At 39.7% G+C, this 23,853-nt stretch overlaps 2 protein-coding genes across 2 annotated transcripts; both read right to left on the bottom strand.

Annotated features, from left to right (window-relative positions):
* Positions 1-512: 512 nt before the first annotated feature.
* LOC143859153 (disease resistance protein RGA2-like) lies at positions 513-4,290 on the bottom strand. The gene is made up of 2 exons (XM_077369832.1): positions 1,295-4,290; positions 513-809 (listed from the first exon to the last, which is right to left on the bottom strand). The coding sequence occupies exon 1, from the start codon at positions 4,208-4,210 to the stop codon at positions 1,307-1,309; it is 2,904 nt and encodes a 967-aa protein (XP_077225947.1). The 5' UTR covers positions 4,211-4,290; the 3' UTR covers positions 513-809; positions 1,295-1,306.
* Positions 4,291-7,767: 3,477 nt separating this feature from the next.
* Positions 7,768-12,009, bottom strand: LOC143859272 (disease resistance protein RGA2-like). The gene is made up of 2 exons (XM_077369981.1): positions 8,962-12,009; positions 7,768-8,271 (listed from the first exon to the last, which is right to left on the bottom strand). The coding sequence occupies exon 1, from the start codon at positions 11,935-11,937 to the stop codon at positions 8,974-8,976; it is 2,964 nt and encodes a 987-aa protein (XP_077226096.1). The 5' UTR covers positions 11,938-12,009; the 3' UTR covers positions 7,768-8,271; positions 8,962-8,973.
* Positions 12,010-23,853: the final 11,844 nt, after the last annotated feature.

Below are 23,853 nucleotides of genomic sequence, written 5' to 3' on the forward strand. Positions count from 1 at the left end.
ACCAAATCTCTTACCTTTGAACTCAGTAAAACAGTGGCAAGACAGAAAAGCAGTTCCAAAATAATAAAAATCAATAGCCATAGAGAAGGATGCTCCATTTAATTTCCTATAATGCTATTGTGTACATTACATAAAACCTTACCTTGGTGTTTTTCTAGTTTTCTGGCATTACATATACACTATTAATTTATTTCTATTTATTTAGTTGCATTTTCTGAGTTCTATACGGTGCAGCAAAAAGTACAGTGAGGCCCATATGAATGGATGTGTTGGACCCACCATAGATATGCCGTGCTCCAAAAATGAGGATGATCCTAACCCTTTGATTTGTGGAAGTTTAAAATGGACGACTGGGTATAGAAACCTCCACAAATCGAAAGATTAGGATTTTCCTACGGGGCCCAATTTTGGAGCACAGCATGTCTATGGCAGGGATGAAAACCTGAATAGTTTAGAGCATCCATACATGTGGGCCCGATGTACTTTCAAACGGAGATACTGTTAATGTTCATGAGAAATACATTTTACTAGATTTTGATGAAGAAATCAAGAAAGCACTTTCAAACCACATTCTCCACACTAGAATCCACATCTGAAATCTATTTAAAAATCCAAGAGGAGGACTAGAGTCCTTGCCTCGGACATAACATGGGATAACACAATACAAGAACACAACAATCACAGAACAGCTCTTGCACAAATTACAAGGAAACAACCCTTAAAACCTCCACAACAGAGCCTTTAGTACTAAACTGAAAATAGAAGCAAACACTAAGCAGCAATCCTCTTCTCCAAGAGCAGACCATAACCTGAATGAACATATAGAAATCAGCATAGACCTCTGCCACCAGAGCAGAACAAATCCTGAACTGAAAATCCTCCTAATCTCATCAACATATGCTAACACCATGGGATGGAGGCACCCAGAAGTAGGCTTTGGTTTACCCACAACGGGCATCTTTTTATTTTCGTTAAAAAAAATAAAAAGTTAGAGGTTTTTTTTAGCTAGATCACGATTCTTTCTAAGTTGAATAAAATTTAGATATTAATAATTGATGGATAAAGACATTAATTAGTAAAAAAGAATGATACATTGGACAATTTGTAAGAATAAATTATGGAAAAAAACATATGCATTTCCACATAAGTTGAGAAAGCAAAATCTAAAGGAAGGAGGTGTTGACTGTATATTAACATTATTCGGTGTAGATAAGTTAGATAAATGGAGGAAAGAAAGAGAGTGCAAGGACACTGGTTATTAAAAGATAAAAGAGGGGATGAGAAAATAACGAACCTTGCAGTGGCCTCATTCAATAGTGATATGCGGTACATGAGCTATCTTGTGCCAATCCTCTCCTCTCTCCCTTTCATATCGTCTCCTCAATTTTGGACAATCGCTAATATACAGTCTTTGGAGTGCGGTGAGGCGTTGTAGTCCGGCAGGCAATGAAGTCATATTAGAACAACCATAGATGGTCAAAGATCGAAGCGATGTGAGCTTTTCGACCCACTCTGGCAAATTCTGCATGATCCAACAGTAGCCAATGGATAGGTCTTGGAGTGTGGTGACATGCTGTAGCCCATCTGGCAATGATTCCAACATATCACAAAAACTGATTTCCAGATTTTGGAGGGCAATGAGGTACTGCGAGTCATCCAACAAAGAAACGAGCTTATCACTGCGAAAGATATCCAATGATTGAAGAGATTTCAAATGCCGTAGCAGCCCATCTGGCAATGTTGCCAACTCATCACAACAACCGATTCGCAGATTTTGGAGGGCAGTGAGATACCGCACGTCATCCGGCAATGATATTAGACTATCACACAGTCCAATCTCCAACTTTTCGAGAGATGTGAGGTTTCGCAATCCCTCCAGCAAAGACACCAGCTCCTTACAATGCCAAATGATCAATGACTTGAGAGCAACGAAATTGTCCAGCTCCCTAGGAAGACTCCTCAACTTGTTGCAAGCCCTAATTTCTAAATGTTGGAGTGTATTACCTTGTCGTAGAAAGCTTTCTGGAAAGGATGACATCACACCAAGATTATAAATCACAAGGGAGGTAAGATGTAGAAAACATGGCAGGGTGATCAACTTTCCGCAGTCTTCAATCTTCAATTCATCAAGGCAAGGAAAAGCTCCTCCTTTCTCCACAGATGCCCACATCTCTAAATTAGACATACGACATAGTAGTAGTCTTTTCAAAGATGGAAATGAAAATCCATTCAATGTGCTGGTACCGTAAAACTCTTTGTTGATTTGCTTCATTGAAGGCATTCCTCCTATCTCAAGATTCTTGAGTGAGGGAAGCTGCCCTAGTGGTGGGAGATTATGGAGCCTCCAACACTCTTGTAGTTTCAATGTTTGCAAATTTTGTAGGTAGATAATCGATTCAGGTAAAGTTTTGATGTTAGTATCGGAGAGGCTAAGGTATCTTAGCTGTTTCAAGTTGCATATTGAATGTGGGTTAACATCATATCTACTTAGATCTAGCCATCGCAAGTACCTAAATTTCTCGATGTCTCTAAGGATCAAGTTTTCCTCGATCTCTTCAGGGATCCTGCATTGAAATTCAAAGCCCAATAGCATCGTTCGTATGGATTTGGCCTTATACAAGCTCGGACATTCTGATAATGAATAGACATATCGAGTCGACGGAGGGATATTATCAGGTTTTTCTGAATCCACGATATAACACTTGTTCCCAATAACAGACCGTGCAAGATCGTGTACCAAGTCATGCATCTTGCAACTTATTATATTTCCTCCATCGTCCTTTTCTATGTCTTGGAAGAAAGACCTCCATAATAAATCATTGAAAATCTCATTTCCAATGTCTTCCAACACCATTCCTCCCTTAGGCGTAACAAAGCCATTAGCCATCCACATAAGAATAAGTTTTTCTTTCACAATTGTAGAGCCTTTAGGGAATATAGAGCAAAAAGAAAAGCACTGCCTTAGATGAGATGGTAAATTGGTGTAGCTCAATCTTAGAGCAGGCAAAATGTCATCATCTTGTAATTCCCATATTTGGCTGTCTCTTACAGACGACCACGAAGGTTCCTCCCTTTTGAGACGTAGGAGGCTTCCTAATGCCTTAGCTGCTAAAGGAACACCCCCACATTTCCTGACGGTCTCTTTACCAATTGTAACCAAGTTTGGATGCTCTTTACTTTTCCCTGGTTCAAATGCTTGATTCTCAAACAGAGACCAACAATCACCGTCTGATAAACCAGTCAAGTGGGGGGATTCGTGAAGCGCACCCATAATCGATGCAACCGTTTGTTTACGAGTAGTTACAATGATTTTGCTTCCTTTTCCTTTGCATGTTAAGATATTCTTTAGATTATCCCAGTTTTTTTTATTTTCGTTCCATACGTCATCAAGGACAAGCAAAAATCTCTTCTCACATATTATTTCTCGGAGGCTTTCTTGCATCCCATCCAACTGTGTAAGATCAGTTGGACTTCGAGTTGCGGATTCTAAAATTGCTTTTACAATTCTAGTAACATCAAAAGTTTGAGACACATAAACCCACATTCTTAGCTCAAAATGGCCCTTAACACTCTCGTCATTGTAGGCCAATTGAGCTAGTGTGGTTTTCCCCAAGCCCCCCATGCCAACAATGGCAATAACAGGGACATCATTTTCATTACTCACATCGGCTAGCAATAGTTTCACAATCTTCTTTTTATCCTCATCTCTCCCATAAACTTCTTTTTCATTTACTAATGACACAGTAGGTGTTCTCTCTTCGCTCTCAGAACTTGTTGTTGTTTCTTCCAAATTGAACTTTTGCCTCTCCTCTGCAATTGAGTTGAATGTCTCGAGGATCTGTTTTATCCTAGTTCCTATCTTATGGCGAAATTTATTACGTTGGAAATGAAAACAAGGAAAGAAGGTACTGCTTACTTGTATGTTGCCACACCCACTTGTGCTCTCAACATCTAATCGTTGATCTTCCACAGCCCAGTCTGATAAGATATCGTCCGCATCATAGGCCGCATCTGAAAGCTTTGTGAGCCAATCCTTCAGTTCCTCATTCCTGAATGCCATAGCCTCTCCATTTGGGAGTATAAGTCGAATCCTTTGTATGATGCTCCTAAGCTTTTCCATATCTTTCTTGACACCCCCAAGTAATTGAATCTCGTTTTGGATTAGAGAGTTCAAATTCTCAAACAGTATTTTAACGATAACATCCACCATATTTGATCCTTGGTGGGAGAAAAAAAATTCTCTCGAGCTAGTCCGAGTAGAATCACACAGACTTCTTCTTTTTCTTTTTAGTTTGCATTACTCTCTTCTCGACTTTAAAGATATATTTTCTTTTGGGAAATGTTATCAGCACTACTGTATTTTGATGAGGGCACTCTCACTTTATTAAAAGTACGGTATGGTCCGCACCATAGGATGATCCAAACCGTCCAGTGGATGGGTCACAGCCTAAATAGGTCGTGTCCCAGAAATCATTTACATAGGTTGACCCTAACCTTCCGATCTGAATGTTAGAGGGTTGATCTAACCCTCTATAGATCGGAGGGTTAGGATCAACCTATGAAAATAATTTTTGGGGCACCACCTATTTAGGCTGTGACCCATCTAGTGGACGGTTTGGATCAGCCCTATTTACTAAGGCCATGTTTTGCTATCATAATTTTTTTTCCCACTAAATATTAGCTTAGGGTGGGAATGGGACAGAAGAGGGGGAGAAAAGGCTGGAAAAAGGGGAAACTGACTCTAATAAAAATCCAATTTATTTTTCGAAATTTGGGTGAGAGGCTGGTTATGGGCGACTAACAGAGAAAGAAATTTCTAACTTGTTGTAATGGCTACCAAACTTAGTTGGTGAGAAGGTCTTAACTCTTAAATGGGGTGACTACGCACTTTAGTAGGTGTGAAGGTCTTAAAAGGGGTGTCCCCATCAATAATTGGGTCCAAAAAGTCACACACTTATGGTGGTAGGACCCACAACCCATGTCCCGACATTTTATAACGGATGAAATATTAGTCTATTTTATTTCGACGAATTTCGAACGAAATTTCAAAATTTCGCCTGAAATTTCGGTTTCGGTCCGAAACCGAAATTTAAAACCTTGGACAAAATATGCTGAACAGTGAGCCCGTGTGGCTGTTCTTACATGCAATTGCCCATCCACAAACTGCCTTCTGCGATGGACGCTAGCAAATCCCTTGTTAGTCATGTAAAGGTTTTTTTTAAAATGGTAATCATGTAAAGTTTGTTACTCACTTTTCTTGGGTTAACATTGAGTGATAAGGGACTCTTTAAGCAAATGCCGGAAATTTTTTTTTTTTTTTTTTTTGTAGGTGCTAATATTCCTAACAGTTCATTAGCAGCAACACACACAAAGAAAAAGCACGATTCTCTTCTCTGACTCTAACTAAGGTTTTAAATTTTGGCCGGATTTAGGTCAAGACCGAAACCGAAATGCACCGGAACCGAAATTGACGAAATGTACAAAATTTCAGTCGAAATTTCGTCAATTTTGGCAAAATATTAAAAAAATATTAATTTTGTAATCCTTTACCGAATTTCAACTGAAATTTCGGCGAAAACTAGGGCATGTTTGGCAACCTGAAAAAATATTTCATCAAATATTCATAGGGCAGGAGAGAGGAGACTAGAGACGTGGGTGTGAGCGGAGCCCCTACTCTGTTTGGTTGCCGGGTTTTTTTTGTTCATGGGAGTAATGTGGAAGAAAAAAATACCCTGGGAGATAGGTGGGAAAAAAAAGTCCTAGAAGTATCCTGGTAAAATAAAAATCCCATGTTTGGTTGACCGGATTATGGTGGGAAAAAAAAAACCTTTTGTTTGGTTGCTTGAAATGTTGGGTAGAAAAAAAATCTTCTCAAGCTTATTTTTGGTACCTGAGTTTATTTTTGTTCCTGGGGTTATCTTGGGATGGGATGAAAAGGCAATCATTACAAAAGTAGGATTAAAAAATTCACCCCACAAGTAATCATTACAAGAGTGGGATTAAAATAAACCTAGTGCTAAAAGGTAACCAAACATGGGATGGGACCAAAATTTAACTAACTCTCTCACATAACTCCCAGTAACAAAAAAAACCCGGCAACCAAATAGAGCAAAGACAGAAGAAAACCAATTTATAGTAGCCTATTTTTTACCATATTTATGGATTTCTCATGTTCTCTTCACTTCTGCCTTCTCAAGTCTCTCTCTCTCCCTCTCATTTCTTTACCAAGGTTATTATCAGGAGGATTGGTAGAATAAAGGGTGCCCTTGCAAAAACCACTTTCAAAGTGCACTTAAGATGGTGCCGAAAAAATTAGGTGGCGCAGGAAAAAACAGAAATTACTTTGACTTTTGCTGAGACTGAACAATGGGGGCGCCCTTGAAGTTGGTTTCGCAAGGGCGCCCTTCATTCTATCATTCATCTATTCTCAGATGTTAATCACACTGCAGCCCTATTATTTTATAGTGGGCCTGATATGATTTTTGTTCATCTTGGGTTTTTCTTGTTGTCGGATCTCGGATGATCCGATGGACAGCATGACTTTGAACGGATATGAATTTGCACACCAAACATAGGGTCCGAGGAATATTGGAATTGGGGTTCAATCGGATCGTTATTGGATCCTTCTCGTTGACACTAGGATTGTCACCGGACCCATATAGTTTACCGGATCCTTTGGATCTGATTATAAATGATTGGTGCATAGATATATGGTGCAGTTTTGTTGGAGTCTATCATGTGTGACATCGACAAAAGCTCGTGTTGAATCCGATGGGTCGTGTACAGTTTTGAAAAAGTTCATTTCACTTTCCAAAACCCGAATATATTTTTGTAAAGGTATAAAAATCCTAAGGCTAAACATATGGCGTTGTTGTCAATATATAACATCTAATACAACAAAACTAAAAAAATCTCATTCGAATGAATCAAATTAATCTAATGAGGTAACCTCCTCTCTCTTGTTCAACCCTAAGCCCGTTTGCCAGAGCCCAAATAGCACTGAAAACACACTACGTATAACTTTATAAAAGATTTTAATTAGGTAAAACAATAGCAGGATCCAATCGAATTTCCAACACATTGCAGGAATTTCTAGAAAAGTTTGGAAAGGAAAATTATTCAATAATTTCTTGCTTATTTGCACACAACAAAAGATAACTTGAAGCGGCACTATTGAATTTTTACTCGGAGAGACCTTCAAGTTATTATAATATCCTTATAAATTAACTATAATCATATCATTTCCCTCTAAATTGTGGAAAGAAAAAAAATTCCCAAGAAAAATTGTTACGAACTTAGATCGGTTCGCAACGTGATTGATCTTCTCAGAGGGAAGATTGGCCTCTTGATCCACTTCAAGGGAAGGATCAATCCTCCTTTGTGCACAAGACACGTTCTGGAACAAGTTTTTCATTCATTAAGCAAAAAAAGTCAATTACAATCCACTCCCCTAACTACGAACAAAGTAGTAATAAAACCTAGAAAATAGGAAACTAAGATTACGTGCAAACATCCTATCCTACCACAACGTTCCACCATAGGTTATCCTAGTAAAAATAAATATTCAATCTTTTTTTTTAATTTCCTAAAAATTAGCAACAACCAAACCTATCCCTAAGTTGCACGTAACAAAAATTTTCCTTCATAAATGCTTTTCTTGCAATCCAAATGGGACGTAAATAAAGAGACAAAGTGTAGAAAATTTAGTGATAGTAGTAAGCATCAAGAAAAGAAGGTACATAATTGAGTGGTACAAGGCTCTAGAAAAATACAATTGGAGATATTGTTCATGTTTATGAGAAATACTTTAAGAAATTAAGAAATCCCTTACAAACCACATTCTCCACACTAGACGCCTTGCCTCGAACATAACATGGGATTACACGATAAAAGAACACAACAACAAGAGAACAACTCTTGCACAAATTACAAGGAGACCACCCTTAAAACTTCCGCACTAGAGCCTTTATTACAGAAGTGAAAATAGAAGCAAACACTAAGCAGCAATCCTGAATAGAAAATTCTACGCCAAATCTATCCACAAGGCTGTTGCAAACCATAACCTGAATGAACATATATACAGAAACCAGCATAGACCTCTTCCAAAAGAGCAGAGTAAATCCTGAACAGAAAATTCTTCCAAAAACCCACCCACAAGGCTGTAGAAAACCCTCCTAATTGTAGCCAAACACAAACAGAGAGCAGAACCAATGCAAACAGCAAGGTAAGGAGGCACCCAGAAGTAGGCTTTGGTTTACTTGACTCTCACACCTTGAAAGCAAGAAACAACCAACTGTATATTAGAAAGGAAAACAAAATAGTGGACACTAGAGGAATGGAAATAGATAAACAATATAACAGGATCAGCTCACGAAAATGACATAAAAGAAGAGATTATAATCTTTATGAAAATCCCTCATTAACAAACTATAGTGTCTGTTAGAACTCAAGAAACAGTCAAACCGTAACTTTTTTGGAAAATGTTTTTGAAAAGTCCATACATGAAACAAGAATTTTTTATTTGGACAAAAACTATTTTTAACAAAATATAATTTGTTTTGCCAGAAAAGATTGTTTGTTTTTATCATGTTAAAAACAATTGAAATTTTCATACGAATATGAATAAATAAAGCTTAACATAAGTAGTATTTAGGGAGTAGCTAAAAAAGTTAAGGTTTTTTTTTATCTAAGGCATGATTCTTTCTAAGTGTGTTGAATATAATTTAGATATTAGTAATTGATGGATAAATACATTAATTAGTAAAAAGGAATGATACATTGGACAATTTGTAAGAATAAATGATGGAATAAAGCATATGCATTTCCACATAAGTTGAGGTGTTGGCTTGTATATTAACATTAATTATTTGGTGTAGATAAGTTAGATAGATGAAGGAAAGAAAGAGAGTGCAAGGACACTAGTTATTAAAAGATAAAAGAGGGGATGAGGAAATAACGAACCTTGCAGTGGCCTCATTCAATAGTGATATGCGGTACATGAGCTATCTTGTGCCAATCCTCTCCTCTCTCCCTCTCGCATCGTCTCGTCAAATTTCGACAACCGTGAATACACAGTTCTTGGAGTGAGGTGAGGCGTTGTAGTCCGGCGGGCAATGAAGTCATATTACCACAACCTCTGATGGTCAAAGATCGAAGTGATGTGAGCTTTTCGACCCACTCTGGCAAATTCTGCATGATCGGACAGTAGCCAATGGATAGGTGTTGCAGTGTGGTGACATGTTGCAGCCCATCTGGCAATGATTCGAACTTATCACAAAAATTGATTTCCAGATTTTGAAGGGCAATGAGGTACTGCGAGTCATCCAACAAAGAAACGAGCTTATCACTGTTAGAGATACGCAATGATTGAAGAGATTTGAAATGCCGTAGCAGCCCATCTGGCAATGATTCAAACTCATCACAATAACAGATTTCCAGATTTTGGAGGGCAGTGAGATACCGCAAGTCATCCGGCAAAGAAACGAGCTTTTTACAGCCCAAAATAACCAATGACTGAAGAGATTTCAAACCCCGTAGTACCCCTTCCTCGGCCAATGATATTAGACTCCCACACCCTCCAACCTCCAACTTTTCGAGAGATGTGAGGTTTCGCAGTCCCTCTGGCAAAGACACCAGCTCCATACAATCCAAAATGACCAATGACTTGAGAGCAATGAAATTGTCTAGCTCCCTAGGAAGACTCCTCAACTTGTCGCAATCCCTAATTTCTAAACGTTGGAGTGCATTACCGTGTCTTAGAAAATTTTCTGGAAAGGATGACATCTCATCAAGATGATTAATAACAAGGGAGGTAAGATGCAGAAAACATGGCAGGGTGATCAACTTTGGGCAGTATTCAATCTTCAATTCATTAAGGCAAGGGAAAGCTCCTCCTTTCTCTACTGATGCCCACAACTCTAAACTATACATATTACTTAGCGATAGTCTTTTCAAAGATGGAAATGAAAATCCATTCAATGAGCTGTGACCGTAAAACTCTTTGTTGATTTGCTTCACTAAAGGCATTCCTATCTCAAGATTCTTGAGTGAGGAAAGCTGCCCTAGTGGTGGGAGACTGCAGAGCCTCAACCAGTTTTTTAGTTTCAATGTTTGCAAATTTTGTAGGTAGATAATCGATTCAGGTAAAGTTTCGTTGTAAGTATCGGCGAGGCTGAGGTACCTTAGCTGTTTCAAGTTGCATATTGAATGTGGGTTAAAATCAAGCATACTTAGATCTAGGCATCGCAAGTATCTAAATTTCTCGATGTCTCTAAGGATCCAGGGTTCCATGCCTCCGGATTTATATTCAAAGCCCAATAGCATCGTCCGTAGGGCTTTGGCCTTATATAAGCCCGGACATTCTAATAATGAATAGACATATCGAGTCGACGGAGGGATATTATCATTTTTTTCCGAATCCACGATATAACACTTGTTCCCAATAACAGACCGTGCAAGATCGTGGACCAAGTCATGCATCTTGCAACTTATATTTCCCTCATAGTCTTTTTCTATGTCTTGGAAGAAAGACCTCCACAATAAATCATTGAAAATCTCATTTCCAACGTCTTCCAACTCCATTCTTCCTTTAGGGGTAACAAAGCCATTAGCTATCCACATAAGAATAAGTTCTTCTTTCACAATTCTATAGCCTTTAGGGAATACAGAGCAAAAAGAAAAGCACTGCCTTAGATGAGAAGGCAAATTGGTGTAGCTCAATCTTAGAGCAGGCAAAATGTCATCATCTTGTAGTTCCCATATTTGGCTGTCTCTTACAGACGACCACAAAGGTTCGTCCCTTTTGAGACGTAGGAGGCTTCCTAATGCCTTAGCTGCTAAAGGAACACCCCCACATTTCTTGACGATCTCTTTGCCAATTGTAACCAAGTTTGGATGCTCTTCACTTCTCCCTGGTTCAAATGCTTGATTCTCAAACAGAGACCAACAATCACTGTCTGATAAACCAGTCAAGTGTGGGGATTCGTGAAGCGCACCCATCATCAATGCAACCGTTTCTTTACGAGTAGTTACAACGATTTTGCTTCCTTTTCCTTCACATGTTAAGATCTTCTTTAGATCATCCCATTTTTTTGAATTTTCATTCCATACGTCATCAAGTACAAGCAAAAATCTCTTCTCACATATTATTTCTCGGAGGCTTTTTTGCATCTCATCCAACTGAGTAAGAACAGTTGGTCTTCCATTTGCAGATTCTAAAATTGCTTTTACAATTCTAGTAACAACAAAATCTTGAGACACATAAACCCACATTCTTAGCTCAAAATGGCCCTTTACATTCTCGTCATTGTAGGCCAATTGAGCTAGTGTGGTTTTTCCCAAGCCTCCCATGCCAACAATGGCAATAACAGGGACATCATTTTCATTACTCACATCGGCTAGCAATAGTTCCACAATCTTTTTTTTATCCTCATCTCTCCCATAAATTTCTTTTTCATTTACTAAGGAGAAAGTAGGTGTTCTCTCTTCACTCTCAGAACTCATTAGTGTTACTTCAAAATTGAACTTTTGCCTCTCCTCAGCAATTGAGTTGAATGTCTCGAGGATCTGTTTTATCCTAGTTCCTATCTTATGGCGAAATGTATTACGTTGGAAATGGAAACAAGGAAAGAAGGTATTGCTTACTTGTATTTTGCCACACCCACTTGTGCTTTTAACTTCTAGTCGTTGATCTTCCACAGCCCAGTCTGATAAGATATCGTCCGCATCATAGGCCGCATCTGAAAGCTTTGTGAGCCAATCCTTCAGCTCCTCATTCCTAGCTGCCATAGCCTCTCCATTTGGGAGTATAACTTGAATCCTTTGTATGATGCTCCTAAGCTTTTCCATATCTTTCTTAACACCCCCCAGTAATTGAAACTCGTTTTGGATTAGAGTGTTCAAATTCTCAAACAGTATACTAACGATAGCATCTACCATATTTGATCCTTGGTAGGAGAACAAAATTTCTCTCGAGCTGGGGCAAGTAGAATTACACAGATAGCTTCCAAGCTTAAGATAATATGCTGTGTTATATATATAGACTTCTTTTTCTTTTTAAGTTTGCTTTATTCTCTTCTCAACTTTAAAGATTATGGATTTGATGAGATTTTGCTTTTTTTTTTTTTTGTTTTTTTGTGTACGTTTGCTTTATTCTGTCCACAACTTGATAATCTTTATGTTATAATATGAGACCACAGTACTATTATGCTCTTAATCTCCCGTTAACTTAGCAAAAGAGTCCACTCTCTATATTGAAAAAGTGTATGTTCCCAACAATTAAATGATGCTTAACGAGTGCCAAGCAAAACCCTAATTTGATGATAATACCTAAATTTGGCACGAGAGACAGCCATGAATTTGATTGTGCTGAAATCAACTGTTATTAAGGCCATGTTTTGCTATCATAATTTTTTTTTAAATGAATGATCTTAGATTAAATCAATGCCAAAACAACAACAAGGCAAAGGATATTGTGCAAAATTATGCCATATGAGTTTGAGTCCCACTATGTTGCTCCTAAGCTTTTCCATATCTTTCTTAACACCCCAAGTAATTGAAACTCGTTTTGGATTAGAGAGTTCAAATTCTCAAACAGTATATTAACGATAGCATCCACCATATTTGATCCTTGGTTGCAGAAAAAAAAAATTCTCTCGAGCTAGAGCGAGTAGAATCACAAAGATATCTTGCAAGCTTTGTCCTATAAGATAAGATGCTGTATGTGTTATATAGACTTCTTCTTTTTCTTTTAAGTTTGCTTTATTCTTTTCTCAACTTTAAAGATATATTTGCTTTATTAATTTGATTGTTTTGCTCTCTATTTCTTTTGTGTACCTTTAATTTAGGGCGCTGATATCCCCCCCGACGGCTGGCTAACGTTTTCCCACCATTTGACCGGTCTCTCTCTCTCCACACACACACACACAACAGGAACAGTTGGTGGGCCCAACAGAAACCGATGGTGGGATGGTGGGCCCATCTTTGAACAACGTAGGCCCCGCCCATACCACACCATAAGATAATCCAAACCGTCCATTTGATGGGCCATAAACGTAAATAGGTTGCGTCCCAAAATATTATTTCCATAGGCTGATCCTAGCCCTCCGATCTAAATAGAAACTACATCTTATGCAACCTTTATAGATTGTAGGGTTGTGATCATCCTACGGAAATGATTTTTGGGGCACAACCTATTTACATTGTGGCCCATCAAATGGACAGCTCGGATCATCCTATGGTCTGGACAGTATACTTCATTTTTAAAAATATGGGTGGGGCCTAAATTGGTACGAACCACACCATAGGATGATCCAAACCATGGACGGCTCATTCTATGTTGTGGACGGTATGCTTCAATTTGAAAAATATCGGTGGGGCCTACGATTGGGCCTTAATGTTAGTGTACGACCAACTCCATAGGATTATCCAAACCATGGATGGCTTGGATCATCCTATGTTGTAGACGGGCCTTAATGTTACTGTACGACCACAGGATGATCCAAACCATTCATTTGATGGGCCAAACCTTTTGGGGGCACAACCCATTTACGTTATGGCCCATCAAATGGACGGCTCGGATCATCCTATGGTCTAGACGGTACACTTCATTTTCAAAAATATGGGTGGGACCTACATTGGGCCTTAATGTGATTGTACGAACCACACCAAGGGATGATCCAAACCATGGACGGCTTGGATCATCCTATGTTGTGGACGGTACACTTCAATTTGAAAAAAATATCGGTGGGGCCTACGATTGGCCTTAATGTTATTGCACGACCAACCCATAGGATTATCCTAACCATGGACGGCTTGGATCGTCCTATGTTGTGGACGGGCCTTAATGTTACTTTACGACCAACTCCATAGAATGATCCAAACCATTCATTTGATCGGCCACAATGTAAATAGGTTGTGCCCCAAAAATCTTTTCCATAGGATGATCAACCCTACAATCTATAGAGGTTGCATAAGATGTAGTTTCTATTTAGATTGGAGGGCTAGGATCAGCCTATGGAAACGATATTTTGGGATGCAACCTTTGACGTTTATGGCCCATCAAATGGACGGTTTGGATTATCCTATGGTGTGGTATGGACGGGGCCTACGTTGTTCAAAGATGGGCCCACCATTCGACCAACGGTTTCTGTTGGGCCCACCAACTGTTCCTGTTGTGAGAGAGAGAGAGAGAGAGAGAGAGAGAGAGAGAGAGACCGGTCAAATGGTGGGAAAGTGACATTTACGTTAGATCCTAACGTTTAACGTTAGGAAGCCGTCTAGGGGGGAGAACATAGCCTGGGGGGGGGGGCGATATCAGCGTCAGCGCCTTTACTTTATTATGTGCCCACTTACTTTGTCTTTGTTTTTATCTATTTTTCTTTTGCTTTTAGGTACATTTGCTTTATTCTGTCCCCAACTTGATAATCTTATACGTTTGCTTTATTCTGTCTCCAACTTGATAATCTTACTGTTATAATATGAGAAGGTGTTGTTATATAGACCCCCCTCCTTTTGCTATATTATGTTCCCACTTTGTATTTGTTTTTCTTTTTTTCATTTGCTTTTAGGTACGTTTGCTTTATTCTGTTTTGATAATCTTACTCTTATAATATGAGACCACGTTACTATTTATGCTCTTAATCTCCCATTAACTTAGCAAAAGAGTCCACTCTTTATATTGAAAAAGTGGATGTTTCTTAAATAAATGATTGATCTTATGCGCTATAACAAAACTTACGCCTTTAATCTTACCAAACACTCATATAACATCTTCTTTTGTTTTGATGGGCAAGCTGGGATTAGGCAAATCCCGACCAGATATATTGAAACGAAAACAGGATTGCATAGGGGGGCCACAAGGGCAACAAAGACATACAAATAGCCATAAAATCAAGGAAGTACAATTCTTATCACAAGGATGAAACATCCATAAGACCCAAGAAGAGGGAGTCCACCAAAGCATATATGTCCAAATGCGGCTATAAGTGGAGGGAACACCGGGCAGGGGTCAGACCTTCAAACCTCCATCCCACTCGAGAAGACATCTCCTCTGAAGAATCATCTGATATTACAAACGGATGTAGATAGATCCCGAGGAATCCTCATACAAGATAGAGCCCAGATGGGGCGGGATTTCCTGAGGCAAAAATCAACAGCTCTAGTAGCTTCCCTCCATGTATGGGAAATTTTCCAAGAGGAGAATGATCTAAGAAGAATAAGGACATTATCTAGAGTGTTGAGTTTCCTCCAGGGGCATCTGATTTCACCTTTGATAATCTGAGCAGCAAGCAAAGAATCTGCTTCAACCCAAATATTCTGAACACTAGTAGCAGATGCCATACTTAGCCCATGAGCAATGGCATCAAGCTCAAGGTCAGTAATATTTTGAATCTTAGCATCTAAGGAATACATGAGGATCGAAGTGCTTGATGAATCACAGATAAGCCTACCTAAAGTTGCTTTGTCTACAGTTAGGGAAGCATCAAAATTTAACTTATGAGAGTTACAGTCTGGGGGTTCCCATTTGCATTGCTTTGGCTGAATATCCTGGAATTGATATGAAATTCCAAGGTTTTTAGAAATTTCTATATTTCTGTCTGAAGGGGAATCTTGGAGCTTAAGGAAAATCATTTTCTCTTTGACAATGGATAGAATGTACCTGAGAATGGATTACTTGTGCTGCTCTTTGTGATAAAGTACCCTCTTGTTTCTTTCCATCCAAATGTAGTAAATCGAAGCCGAAAAAGCAATCTTCATGGCTATGGTAGATTTTCCCCTAAACTTTGATCTAATCCAAGATTCTTCAGCTAGAAGAGATTCAAGAGGTTTTCTCCTAGAATTGAATCTCCCAAGAATGAATCACCATATCCAGGAGGAAAAAGAGCAACGGAAAAAGATGTGATCAATAGATTCCGCGCTTTGCTTGCAGAGGAGACATCTAGTGTTTCTGGATTGACCAAGGAAGAGAAGACGATCCATAGTACTCAACTTATAGTGAAGGGCTTGCCAAGCAATACGGCTATGGCGAGGATTATGACCGGGGAACCAGATTGACTTGGTCCAGGGAATCACTTCATGTTTTTTCCGAATCTGATTCCAAGCATTTCTGAAAGAGAACATTCCATCATTTGATGGTTCCAAATAGCAGTAGATTCAGAACAGCCTGAGAGATAAATGCCCGAGTCCAAAATATCAGCAAGATTGTGAGGAGGAGCATAGATAGCAGGGTCCCATATACCACCAGACCTTAGATCAGCAATAGTAGCATTTCGAGGAATGATGGAAGTGAGGTTTCCTATGGAACTTTGGGAGTTGATAGGGTCATTTGGATGCCATGGAAAATTTCAGAAGTTGATCCCCTCTCCATTGCCAATAGCATAGCAGATCAAGGGACGGATTTCATCTCGGATTTTCAAAATATGTCTTTGCCGCCCAAGAGGGATTAGAAGGCATGGGAAGATCCCAGAAGTTTCTTCCCCTAATATATTTCATACAGAACCAAATTACCCAAGGAGTGTTTTTCTTTACCCAAGGAGTGTTCTTCTTTTGGATAATGTGCCATAGAATTTTGAACTGAGAAGCCTTGTTAGGGTCGGAAAGACAACGAATGCCCATCCCTCCTTCTACCTTTGGCCTACATATGAGATCCCAAGCAACCAAGTGGTACCTGTTTTGGAGGGAGCAACCGGCCCAAAGGAAATCTCTAAATTTCTTTTCAATAGCGTTGAGTATGCCAATAGGAAGGGAAAATGCAGCAGACCAGAAAATTTGATAAGAGTTGAGCACAGTTTTTATCAACTCAATTCTGCCAGCACGCGAAAGCAGATGATTGGACCAGAATGTGATTCTCTTTCTGATTTTGGAGACAAGCGGTTGGCAGTCAGTAGCAGAGATTCGTACAGAAAACAGAGGCAAACCCAGGTACTTCATAGGAAGAGTGTCTTTCTTCATTTGGAGGATACGGATACTAATTCTTTGGATTTGAGATCCAACCCCTGCAAAGAAGCACTCAAATTTGTCTAGATTGGGGATTAAACCAGAGAATTCGAAAAATGATTCCAGGCAATGAAGGATTCCTATGGCTGACAGAATGGATGCATCAGTAAATAGCATAACATCGTCTGCGAAAAGTAAGTGAGAGATATCTAGGTTTCCCCTATGAAAAGGGGTGGATTGAAGATTTTGATCCATGGCCTTTTCTATGGTTACTGAAAACATCTCCATGATAATACAAAATAACAGAGGAGATAGGGGATCTCCCTGCCGGATTCTATTGGAAGATTGGAAATATCCCTTGGGCACACCATTAATCAGAACAGAGAAACCAGGGGTAGAGATACACTGATGTATCCAATTTCTCCATTTACCATTGAAGCCGATTTTCTTTAAGAACTCCAGCAGAGTATCATGCCTGATGTTATCGAAAGCTTTCCGAAGGTCAATTTTTACACACATACTATTCCTCGAATCTTTACGATGAAAATTATGGCACAAATCATGGGTTAGGAGGATGTTATCCTGAATAACTCTCCCCTTCACAAATGCTGATTGAGATGGGCTGATGATTTTACTCATGAGAGGCTTTAGTCTATTTGCCAAAATCTTAGTGATGACCTTGTAAATGAAATTGCAAAGAGAGATTGGCCGATACTGATCAGGGGAAGATGCTCCTGCACATTTGGGGATCAATGAGATGAAGGTAGCATTCATCTGGGTGAGAAGTTTACCTGATTTGAAGAAATTCTGAATGGCCGCCACAGTGTCCTCGCCCACCAAATACCAGAAACGTTTAAAGAATATACCATTAAATCCATCGGGCCCAGGAGCTTTGTCTCCATCCATGGATTTAATGACATTTTCAATCTCCTCTTTAGTACAATCAGAGGATTGCTGAAGAGCTTCGAATTCATCAATCATATGAATGGGGTCAGAGGTTGTACATGATTGTAATGGCCCTGAAATAATCAACAAAAGAGTCTTCAATATTCTGCTGATTGGATGAAATTTCTCCATTTCGATCGATAATCGCACAATATTATTAAAGTTCCTTCTAGTATTGATGGCCGAATAGAAGAATTTGGTGTTTGCATCACCCAGATTTAATCAATCAATCCGAGATTTTTGGCGATAGAGAGTTTCCTCCAGTTTAGCAATATGGATATATTTTTCTTTTACCCTTGATTCTTCGGATCTGAGAATTATATCTAACGGGTTAACAACAATATTTTCCTGAATTTCTTCAAGTTGTTGGCGAACCAGAGGGAGCCGAATGTCAATCCTACCAAAGAGTTGATGGTTCCACATTCTGATCTTATTTTTGACAGATAAGAGCTTGCAGGAGAGACGAAACATTGGGTTTCCTTGCACTTTGATATTCCAGGCTTTCTCAACAATTGCAAAAAGAGATTGATCTTCCAACCACATGTTATGAAACTTAAATCATTTTTTGCCCTCAGAAACATTATTTTCAAGGCACACCATCAAGGGGGAGTGATCAGAAAGATTTGGGAGCAAGTACCTAGCAAAAGAGTGGGTAAATTGATTGATCCAATGATGGTTGACAAGAGCTCTATCAAGACGGCAGAGTTTAACTTCTTCATTCTCAGCTCTTCTACACCAGGAGAGATGTTGACCAAGCAATCTAATCTCAGAGAGAGAACAATCAAGAATACATTTATTAAAGTCTACCACGTCCGTCCAGATTGGAGGAGCACCTCCAACTCTTTCATCAGAAGATCTGGTAGTATTAAAATCACCAATGGTGATCCAAGGAATGGAAATGCCAGCAGCGATTAAGCATAGGTCAGACCAGAGCATTTTCATGTCTCTACCAGTATTGTGGGCATATATAGCAGTTAGCATAAATTTATGAGAGGATTGGAGGAAAAGAACTTCCCCATGGATGAATTGAGAAGATTCTTGCAGAAAATTAAAGAATACAAAAAGAGGATCCCAAATGATCCAGATCCTGCCAATGTCTGAATTGGTGTAGTTAGCAACAAATTGCCAATCAGCACAAATACTAGAAACATAGTCTCTTAGCTTATCTTGAGTGGCTCTGGTTTCAATGAGGCACATAATAGGCATTTTTTCTTTAGAGATAAGATTTTTGATATTATCCCTCTTTGTTGAGGTTCCAAGCCCTCTAACTTTCCATGCTCCGAGTCCGATCATCATTAACAGAGTTTGGAATGGGAGAATGCCTTGTGAGGCTTTTGAAGCTTGTTGAAGCAAATTCAGTTTCTGAACAATGGGGAGAATCCCCTGGATCATTCAGATCAAGAAGAACAGAGTAAGGAAATACAGAGATCAGGTTCGGCATCATATTTTGAGAGGATGGGGTTTTTTGAATTAGATGAGTTATCGGAGAGGAAGGTCTCGACATCTCGAGGGGTGGTAGAGAAGACTTCAATTGGGACGAAGAGATGTGAAGGGCATTCTTTTCTTTCAAGGCAAAATCAATGGGTGGGGGTGGAAGAATAGGGGAACTAGATTCATTGAGGGGCATTTGGTTTCTAACAACAGGTCTCCATTCTTTTTCTCTAATTTTCCTACCACATTTGGAGTGGATGAAAGAGGGCATGAATTTGGGGTGTGGCTGAAAGTATTGCATGCATGACAAGGGGTAGGTTTCCAATCGTATTCCACAGGCTGCTTGATAATTCCAGTGGGAGTTTTTAGGGTGATATGGGTAGGAAGGGTAGAACTAGCTTCCACTTCAACACAGATTCTTGCATAGGTTAACCGAGTAGCATCCAAAGTTTGGGAATCCGTACAGAGTGGCTTACCCACTCCACTAGCCACCTTGCTGAGATTAGTTGTCGTCCAAAACTTGAGGTGAATCCCAAGCAATCTGATCCAGATGGGTATAGAAGATAGCCTTAATTTCTCAAATGGAACCTCCAATGTCCATTTTCTCATAATTAAGGGCCGACCTCCATAGGAATGATGGGTTTGAAGGATATTTTCACAGTCTTCTGAATTCACAAATTTGAATAGGAAGAAACCTCCAGAGAGAGCTTTGAGTTCAAAATCTCCCTTTAAAATCCAGGATTTTGAAAGGTGCGTTTTTAAGGCCGGAAAATAAGGTCTTTTACCTAAGTAATATCCAAGCAAACAATTTGACCATCGAGAAGAAGCTTCGGTGAATTCAGGGCTTTCAAAATCGAAACAGGGAGAGCCATCTTCATAAATTTCAGGAGTAGAATACTCGAGAGGGGGGGAGTTGGCTATAGACAGGTGAGGAGCATTAGAGAAGAGTGAGTTCCATGCCTGATGAATAGGAGGATCTGGCAGAGGGGTAGCAATGGGAGTTTGGTTTTCCCGCCCAATTCCAAGATTTGAATTAGCAGAAGAGAGTAAGTAATATGGGCAGTAAGGGGGGCCTCTGCTAAGTGTGCTCCCTTTGCCATTTTGATCTGCTTGTGGATTATATTATTTGATGTATCTTTTCTTTCTTGGGGCCGCTTTAGGTCCCCTCTATAATCAGGTTTTCTCTATCTATATATCTGGTCGGGGTCCGCCTAACCCTATCTTGCCCATCAAAAAAATATATATGGGCGGTAAGGGGTGAATTCCTTTTTCAATGACCTTTCTAGTAAATCACGATCAGGAGGCTAGGAAAAGATATTTGTTTTAATTCTGGAATATGCCCTTGTCTTCAACCTCATGGTTCTGGAATATGGCCCATCCTCAATCTCAGAATTCCTGGCCTTGGAAACGTTGAGGTCTCCTGAGGGATCCAATTTAGAATCCGAAGAGACTAAGAACTGATTAACGGTAGGTGGGGGAGGAGGTTTGAAAAGTTCAAAAGTTTCACGATCAACCATAGGCATGGTGGGGGGGGGGGGGGGGGGGGGTTTGAGGAGGTTTTTTGGGTTTGATCTTTTTCTTTTATTGGATGAACTTCCCTGAGAGTCTTTTGGAGGTGAGTTCTTAGGGGGGGGGGGGGGGGGGGGCTGAGGGAGGGGAAACAGAGTTTGCATCAATCAGCCAATGAGGGATCCCCTCGTCAAGCCAGCATTCCTTAGAAGCATGGATGGCTTCCATAGCTGAGGAGTTCCCCAATACAGATTGTTCCATACCAGGAAGGATCTGTGGGGGGAGAATAGGGGACAAGAAGGGCTTGGGCCCTTGGTTTTCAGCCGGCAGGGGCCGGAGGAAGGAGCGGGTTTAATCAAACACCCATATAACATCCATCTCACTGAGAAGACATATATGGACTGGGTACAAGGAATACATAGACTGTCAAAGATTAGTGCCTCTTACGATTGCTGCACATGTTTTTATCTTTTGTTTATTTATTAAAGTTGTTTTTTGTTCCTAGTTTGAGGCTAAAGAATAGGGCCATACTCATACTTATCTTATCTTAGTGAGCTGTCATCTAGTGAGATGTGTGTGTGAGTTTGTTAGTAAAATAAAGATACATATCAGATTAGTATCCAGTTTTTTAGGAGTCAGTTTATGTATTCTGTTAGTGTTGCTTCTATATATTCTGATATTGATGTAACCGGAAACACACAGAGAGAAATAAAAACAGAGTTTTTTCTTTCTACTTTCAATACTCTTTTATCACATGGTATCAGAGCCACGGTTGAGGTTTTGATTCTTCTTGACTATCAAGTGCAGGTGTTTACTTGTTGGAGAAGATCATCCTTTATTTTAGATTCATCACTCAAAGTTCTTGCTCGTTGAGATGGATCTAAATGGTGGCGGAAACGGCTCAACACAATATGGCGTAGAGAAGCTTGTAAGTACAAACTACAAGTATTGGCGGCTGTGCATGGAAGCGTACCTCCAAGGTCAAGATTTATGGGACCTTACTTCAGGAAATGACAATATTCCTGAAGAGATTCCAGAAAATGTTGAAGCACGAAGGAAGTGGAAGATCAAATGCGGAAAAGCTATGTTTGAATTGAGAACTTCAATTTGTAAGGAATTAATTGATCATGTGCGAGAGATTAATACGCCAAAGGAGGTGTGGGACACGCTTGAAAGGCTCTTCAAAAGGAAGAACACGTCCAGGCAGTAATTACTCGAAAATGAGCTAGCGGGGCTGATTCAAGGTGATATGTCAATCTCACAATATTTCTTGAAAATTAAAAACTTGTGTGCAGAAATTTCAGAATTGGACATGGAAGAACCAGTCAGTGAGGCTCGATTGCGACGTTATCTCATCCGAGGCTTGAGGAAAGAGTACATGCCATTTGTCACTTCACTCCAAGGATGGGCAAACCAGCCACCCATTATTGAATTGGAGAATCTACTCTCCAACCAGGAAGCATTGGCTAATCAGATGGCAGGTCTAAAGGTGTCTGAAACTGATGATGTTCTTTTCTCTAAAGGAAAGGCGTGGAAGGAAAATTCATCAGGTGGAACTTCAGAACATACACCAAAAGACAATTTTAAGCAAAAGAAGTGCTACAGATGCGGGAAGCTTGGCCACGTCAAGAGGTTTTGCCGTGTGAAGCTTGAAGATGGAAACATGAACATTGATTGTGTTGTTGAAAGAGATCAGCCACCACAATGGGACAAATGCTTTTCCAGTGTAGTAGTTGGAAAGCAATTAGATGCAACCCCTCTTTCAGATTCAATTAAAGAATTGGTTGATGCCAATACTTCCATTAATTATGAGAAGGAATGGATCATTGATTCCGGATGTTCGCATCACTTGACCGGAAATGATTCATTATTCTCAAATCTTCATCAATATAATGGAGACCGAGCAATCGTCACAGCAGACAATTCGGTACATCCAGTGGAGAAAGAAGGTAGTGTGAATGTCAAGACTAGTGCTTCTGAGGATGGAGATATTGTTTTGACAAGTGTCTATCTTGTACCGGGGTTAAAGAAAAATCTGGTTTCAGTTTCTCAAATAACTGAATCTGGAAAGTATGTTCTTTTTGGGCCAAATGATGTGAAGGTCCTAGACAACTTGAAGCAGGTGGCTGGTGATGTTCTTTTCGTTGGGCAAAAGAAGAAATCCTTGTATGTAATGTCTGCAAGTGAAGCCTGTGTGGAGAAGACCAGTCAGAACAATGGTGCAACAGTTTGGCCTGCTAGATTGGGTCATGTTGGCAACCAAATGTTGAGAGCGATTTCCTCTAAAAGATTAGTGGACGGGATCCCAGCTCTTAAAAATATACAGCAAGATGTAGTTTGTCAAGGATGTCAATATGGCAAATCTCATCGTCTTCCATTTCAGAGATCTTCAAGTCGAAGATCTAATCCACTTGAGTTGATTCACTCAGATTTGATGGGGCCAACCAGAACACCAAGCTATGGTGGGATTCGATACATGATGGTGTTTGTGGATGACTTCTCTAGATTCACATGGGTGTATTTTTTGAAGGAAAAAAAAACGAGGCATTTTCCAAGTTTCTCGAGTTTAAAAATTCTGTGGAAAAGGAGTTCGACTTAAAGATTCGATGCTTGAGGACTGATAATGGAGGGGAGTATATGTTGACTGAGTTCTCTAAATACTGCGACGATCATGGTATTCACAGGCAGATGACTTGTCGTAAAACCCCACAGCAGAACGGGGTTGCTGAACGGAAGATAGCACAACTCTCCGAAGTGAGTTTGTCTTGGCTGCATGACAAGAATCTTCCTCGCGAGTTGTGGGTTGAAGCAATGCGGTGTGCATGTCACGTGGTCAATCGGCTACCCTCATGGCTAGGTAACAATAAATCTCGTTTTGAGTGTTTATATAAAGTCAAGCCAAATGTGAGTTACTTTCGTATATTTGGTTCTATATGCTTTGTTCATGTTCCAAAAACTGATAGAACTAAGTTAGATCCAAAAGCAAAAAGGTGTGTCTTTATTAGTTATGATCCACATCGGAAAGGATGGAAG

Source organism: Tasmannia lanceolata, unplaced genomic scaffold (genome assembly GCF_043159265.1).
Source record: "Tasmannia lanceolata isolate RefF3 unplaced genomic scaffold, GAP_Taslan_0.1 ptg000029l, whole genome shotgun sequence".
Taxonomy (NCBI): domain Eukaryota; kingdom Viridiplantae; phylum Streptophyta; class Magnoliopsida; order Canellales; family Winteraceae; genus Tasmannia; species Tasmannia lanceolata.

Excerpts from the sequence above, each read along its gene's own strand:
- LOC143859272 (XM_077369981.1), bottom strand. The coding sequence starts at position 11,937 with ATGGTAGATGCTATCGTTAGTATACTGTTTGAGAATTTGAACACTCTA.
- LOC143859153 (XM_077369832.1), bottom strand. The coding sequence starts at position 4,210 with ATGGTGGATGTTATCGTTAAAATACTGTTTGAGAATTTGAACTCTCTA.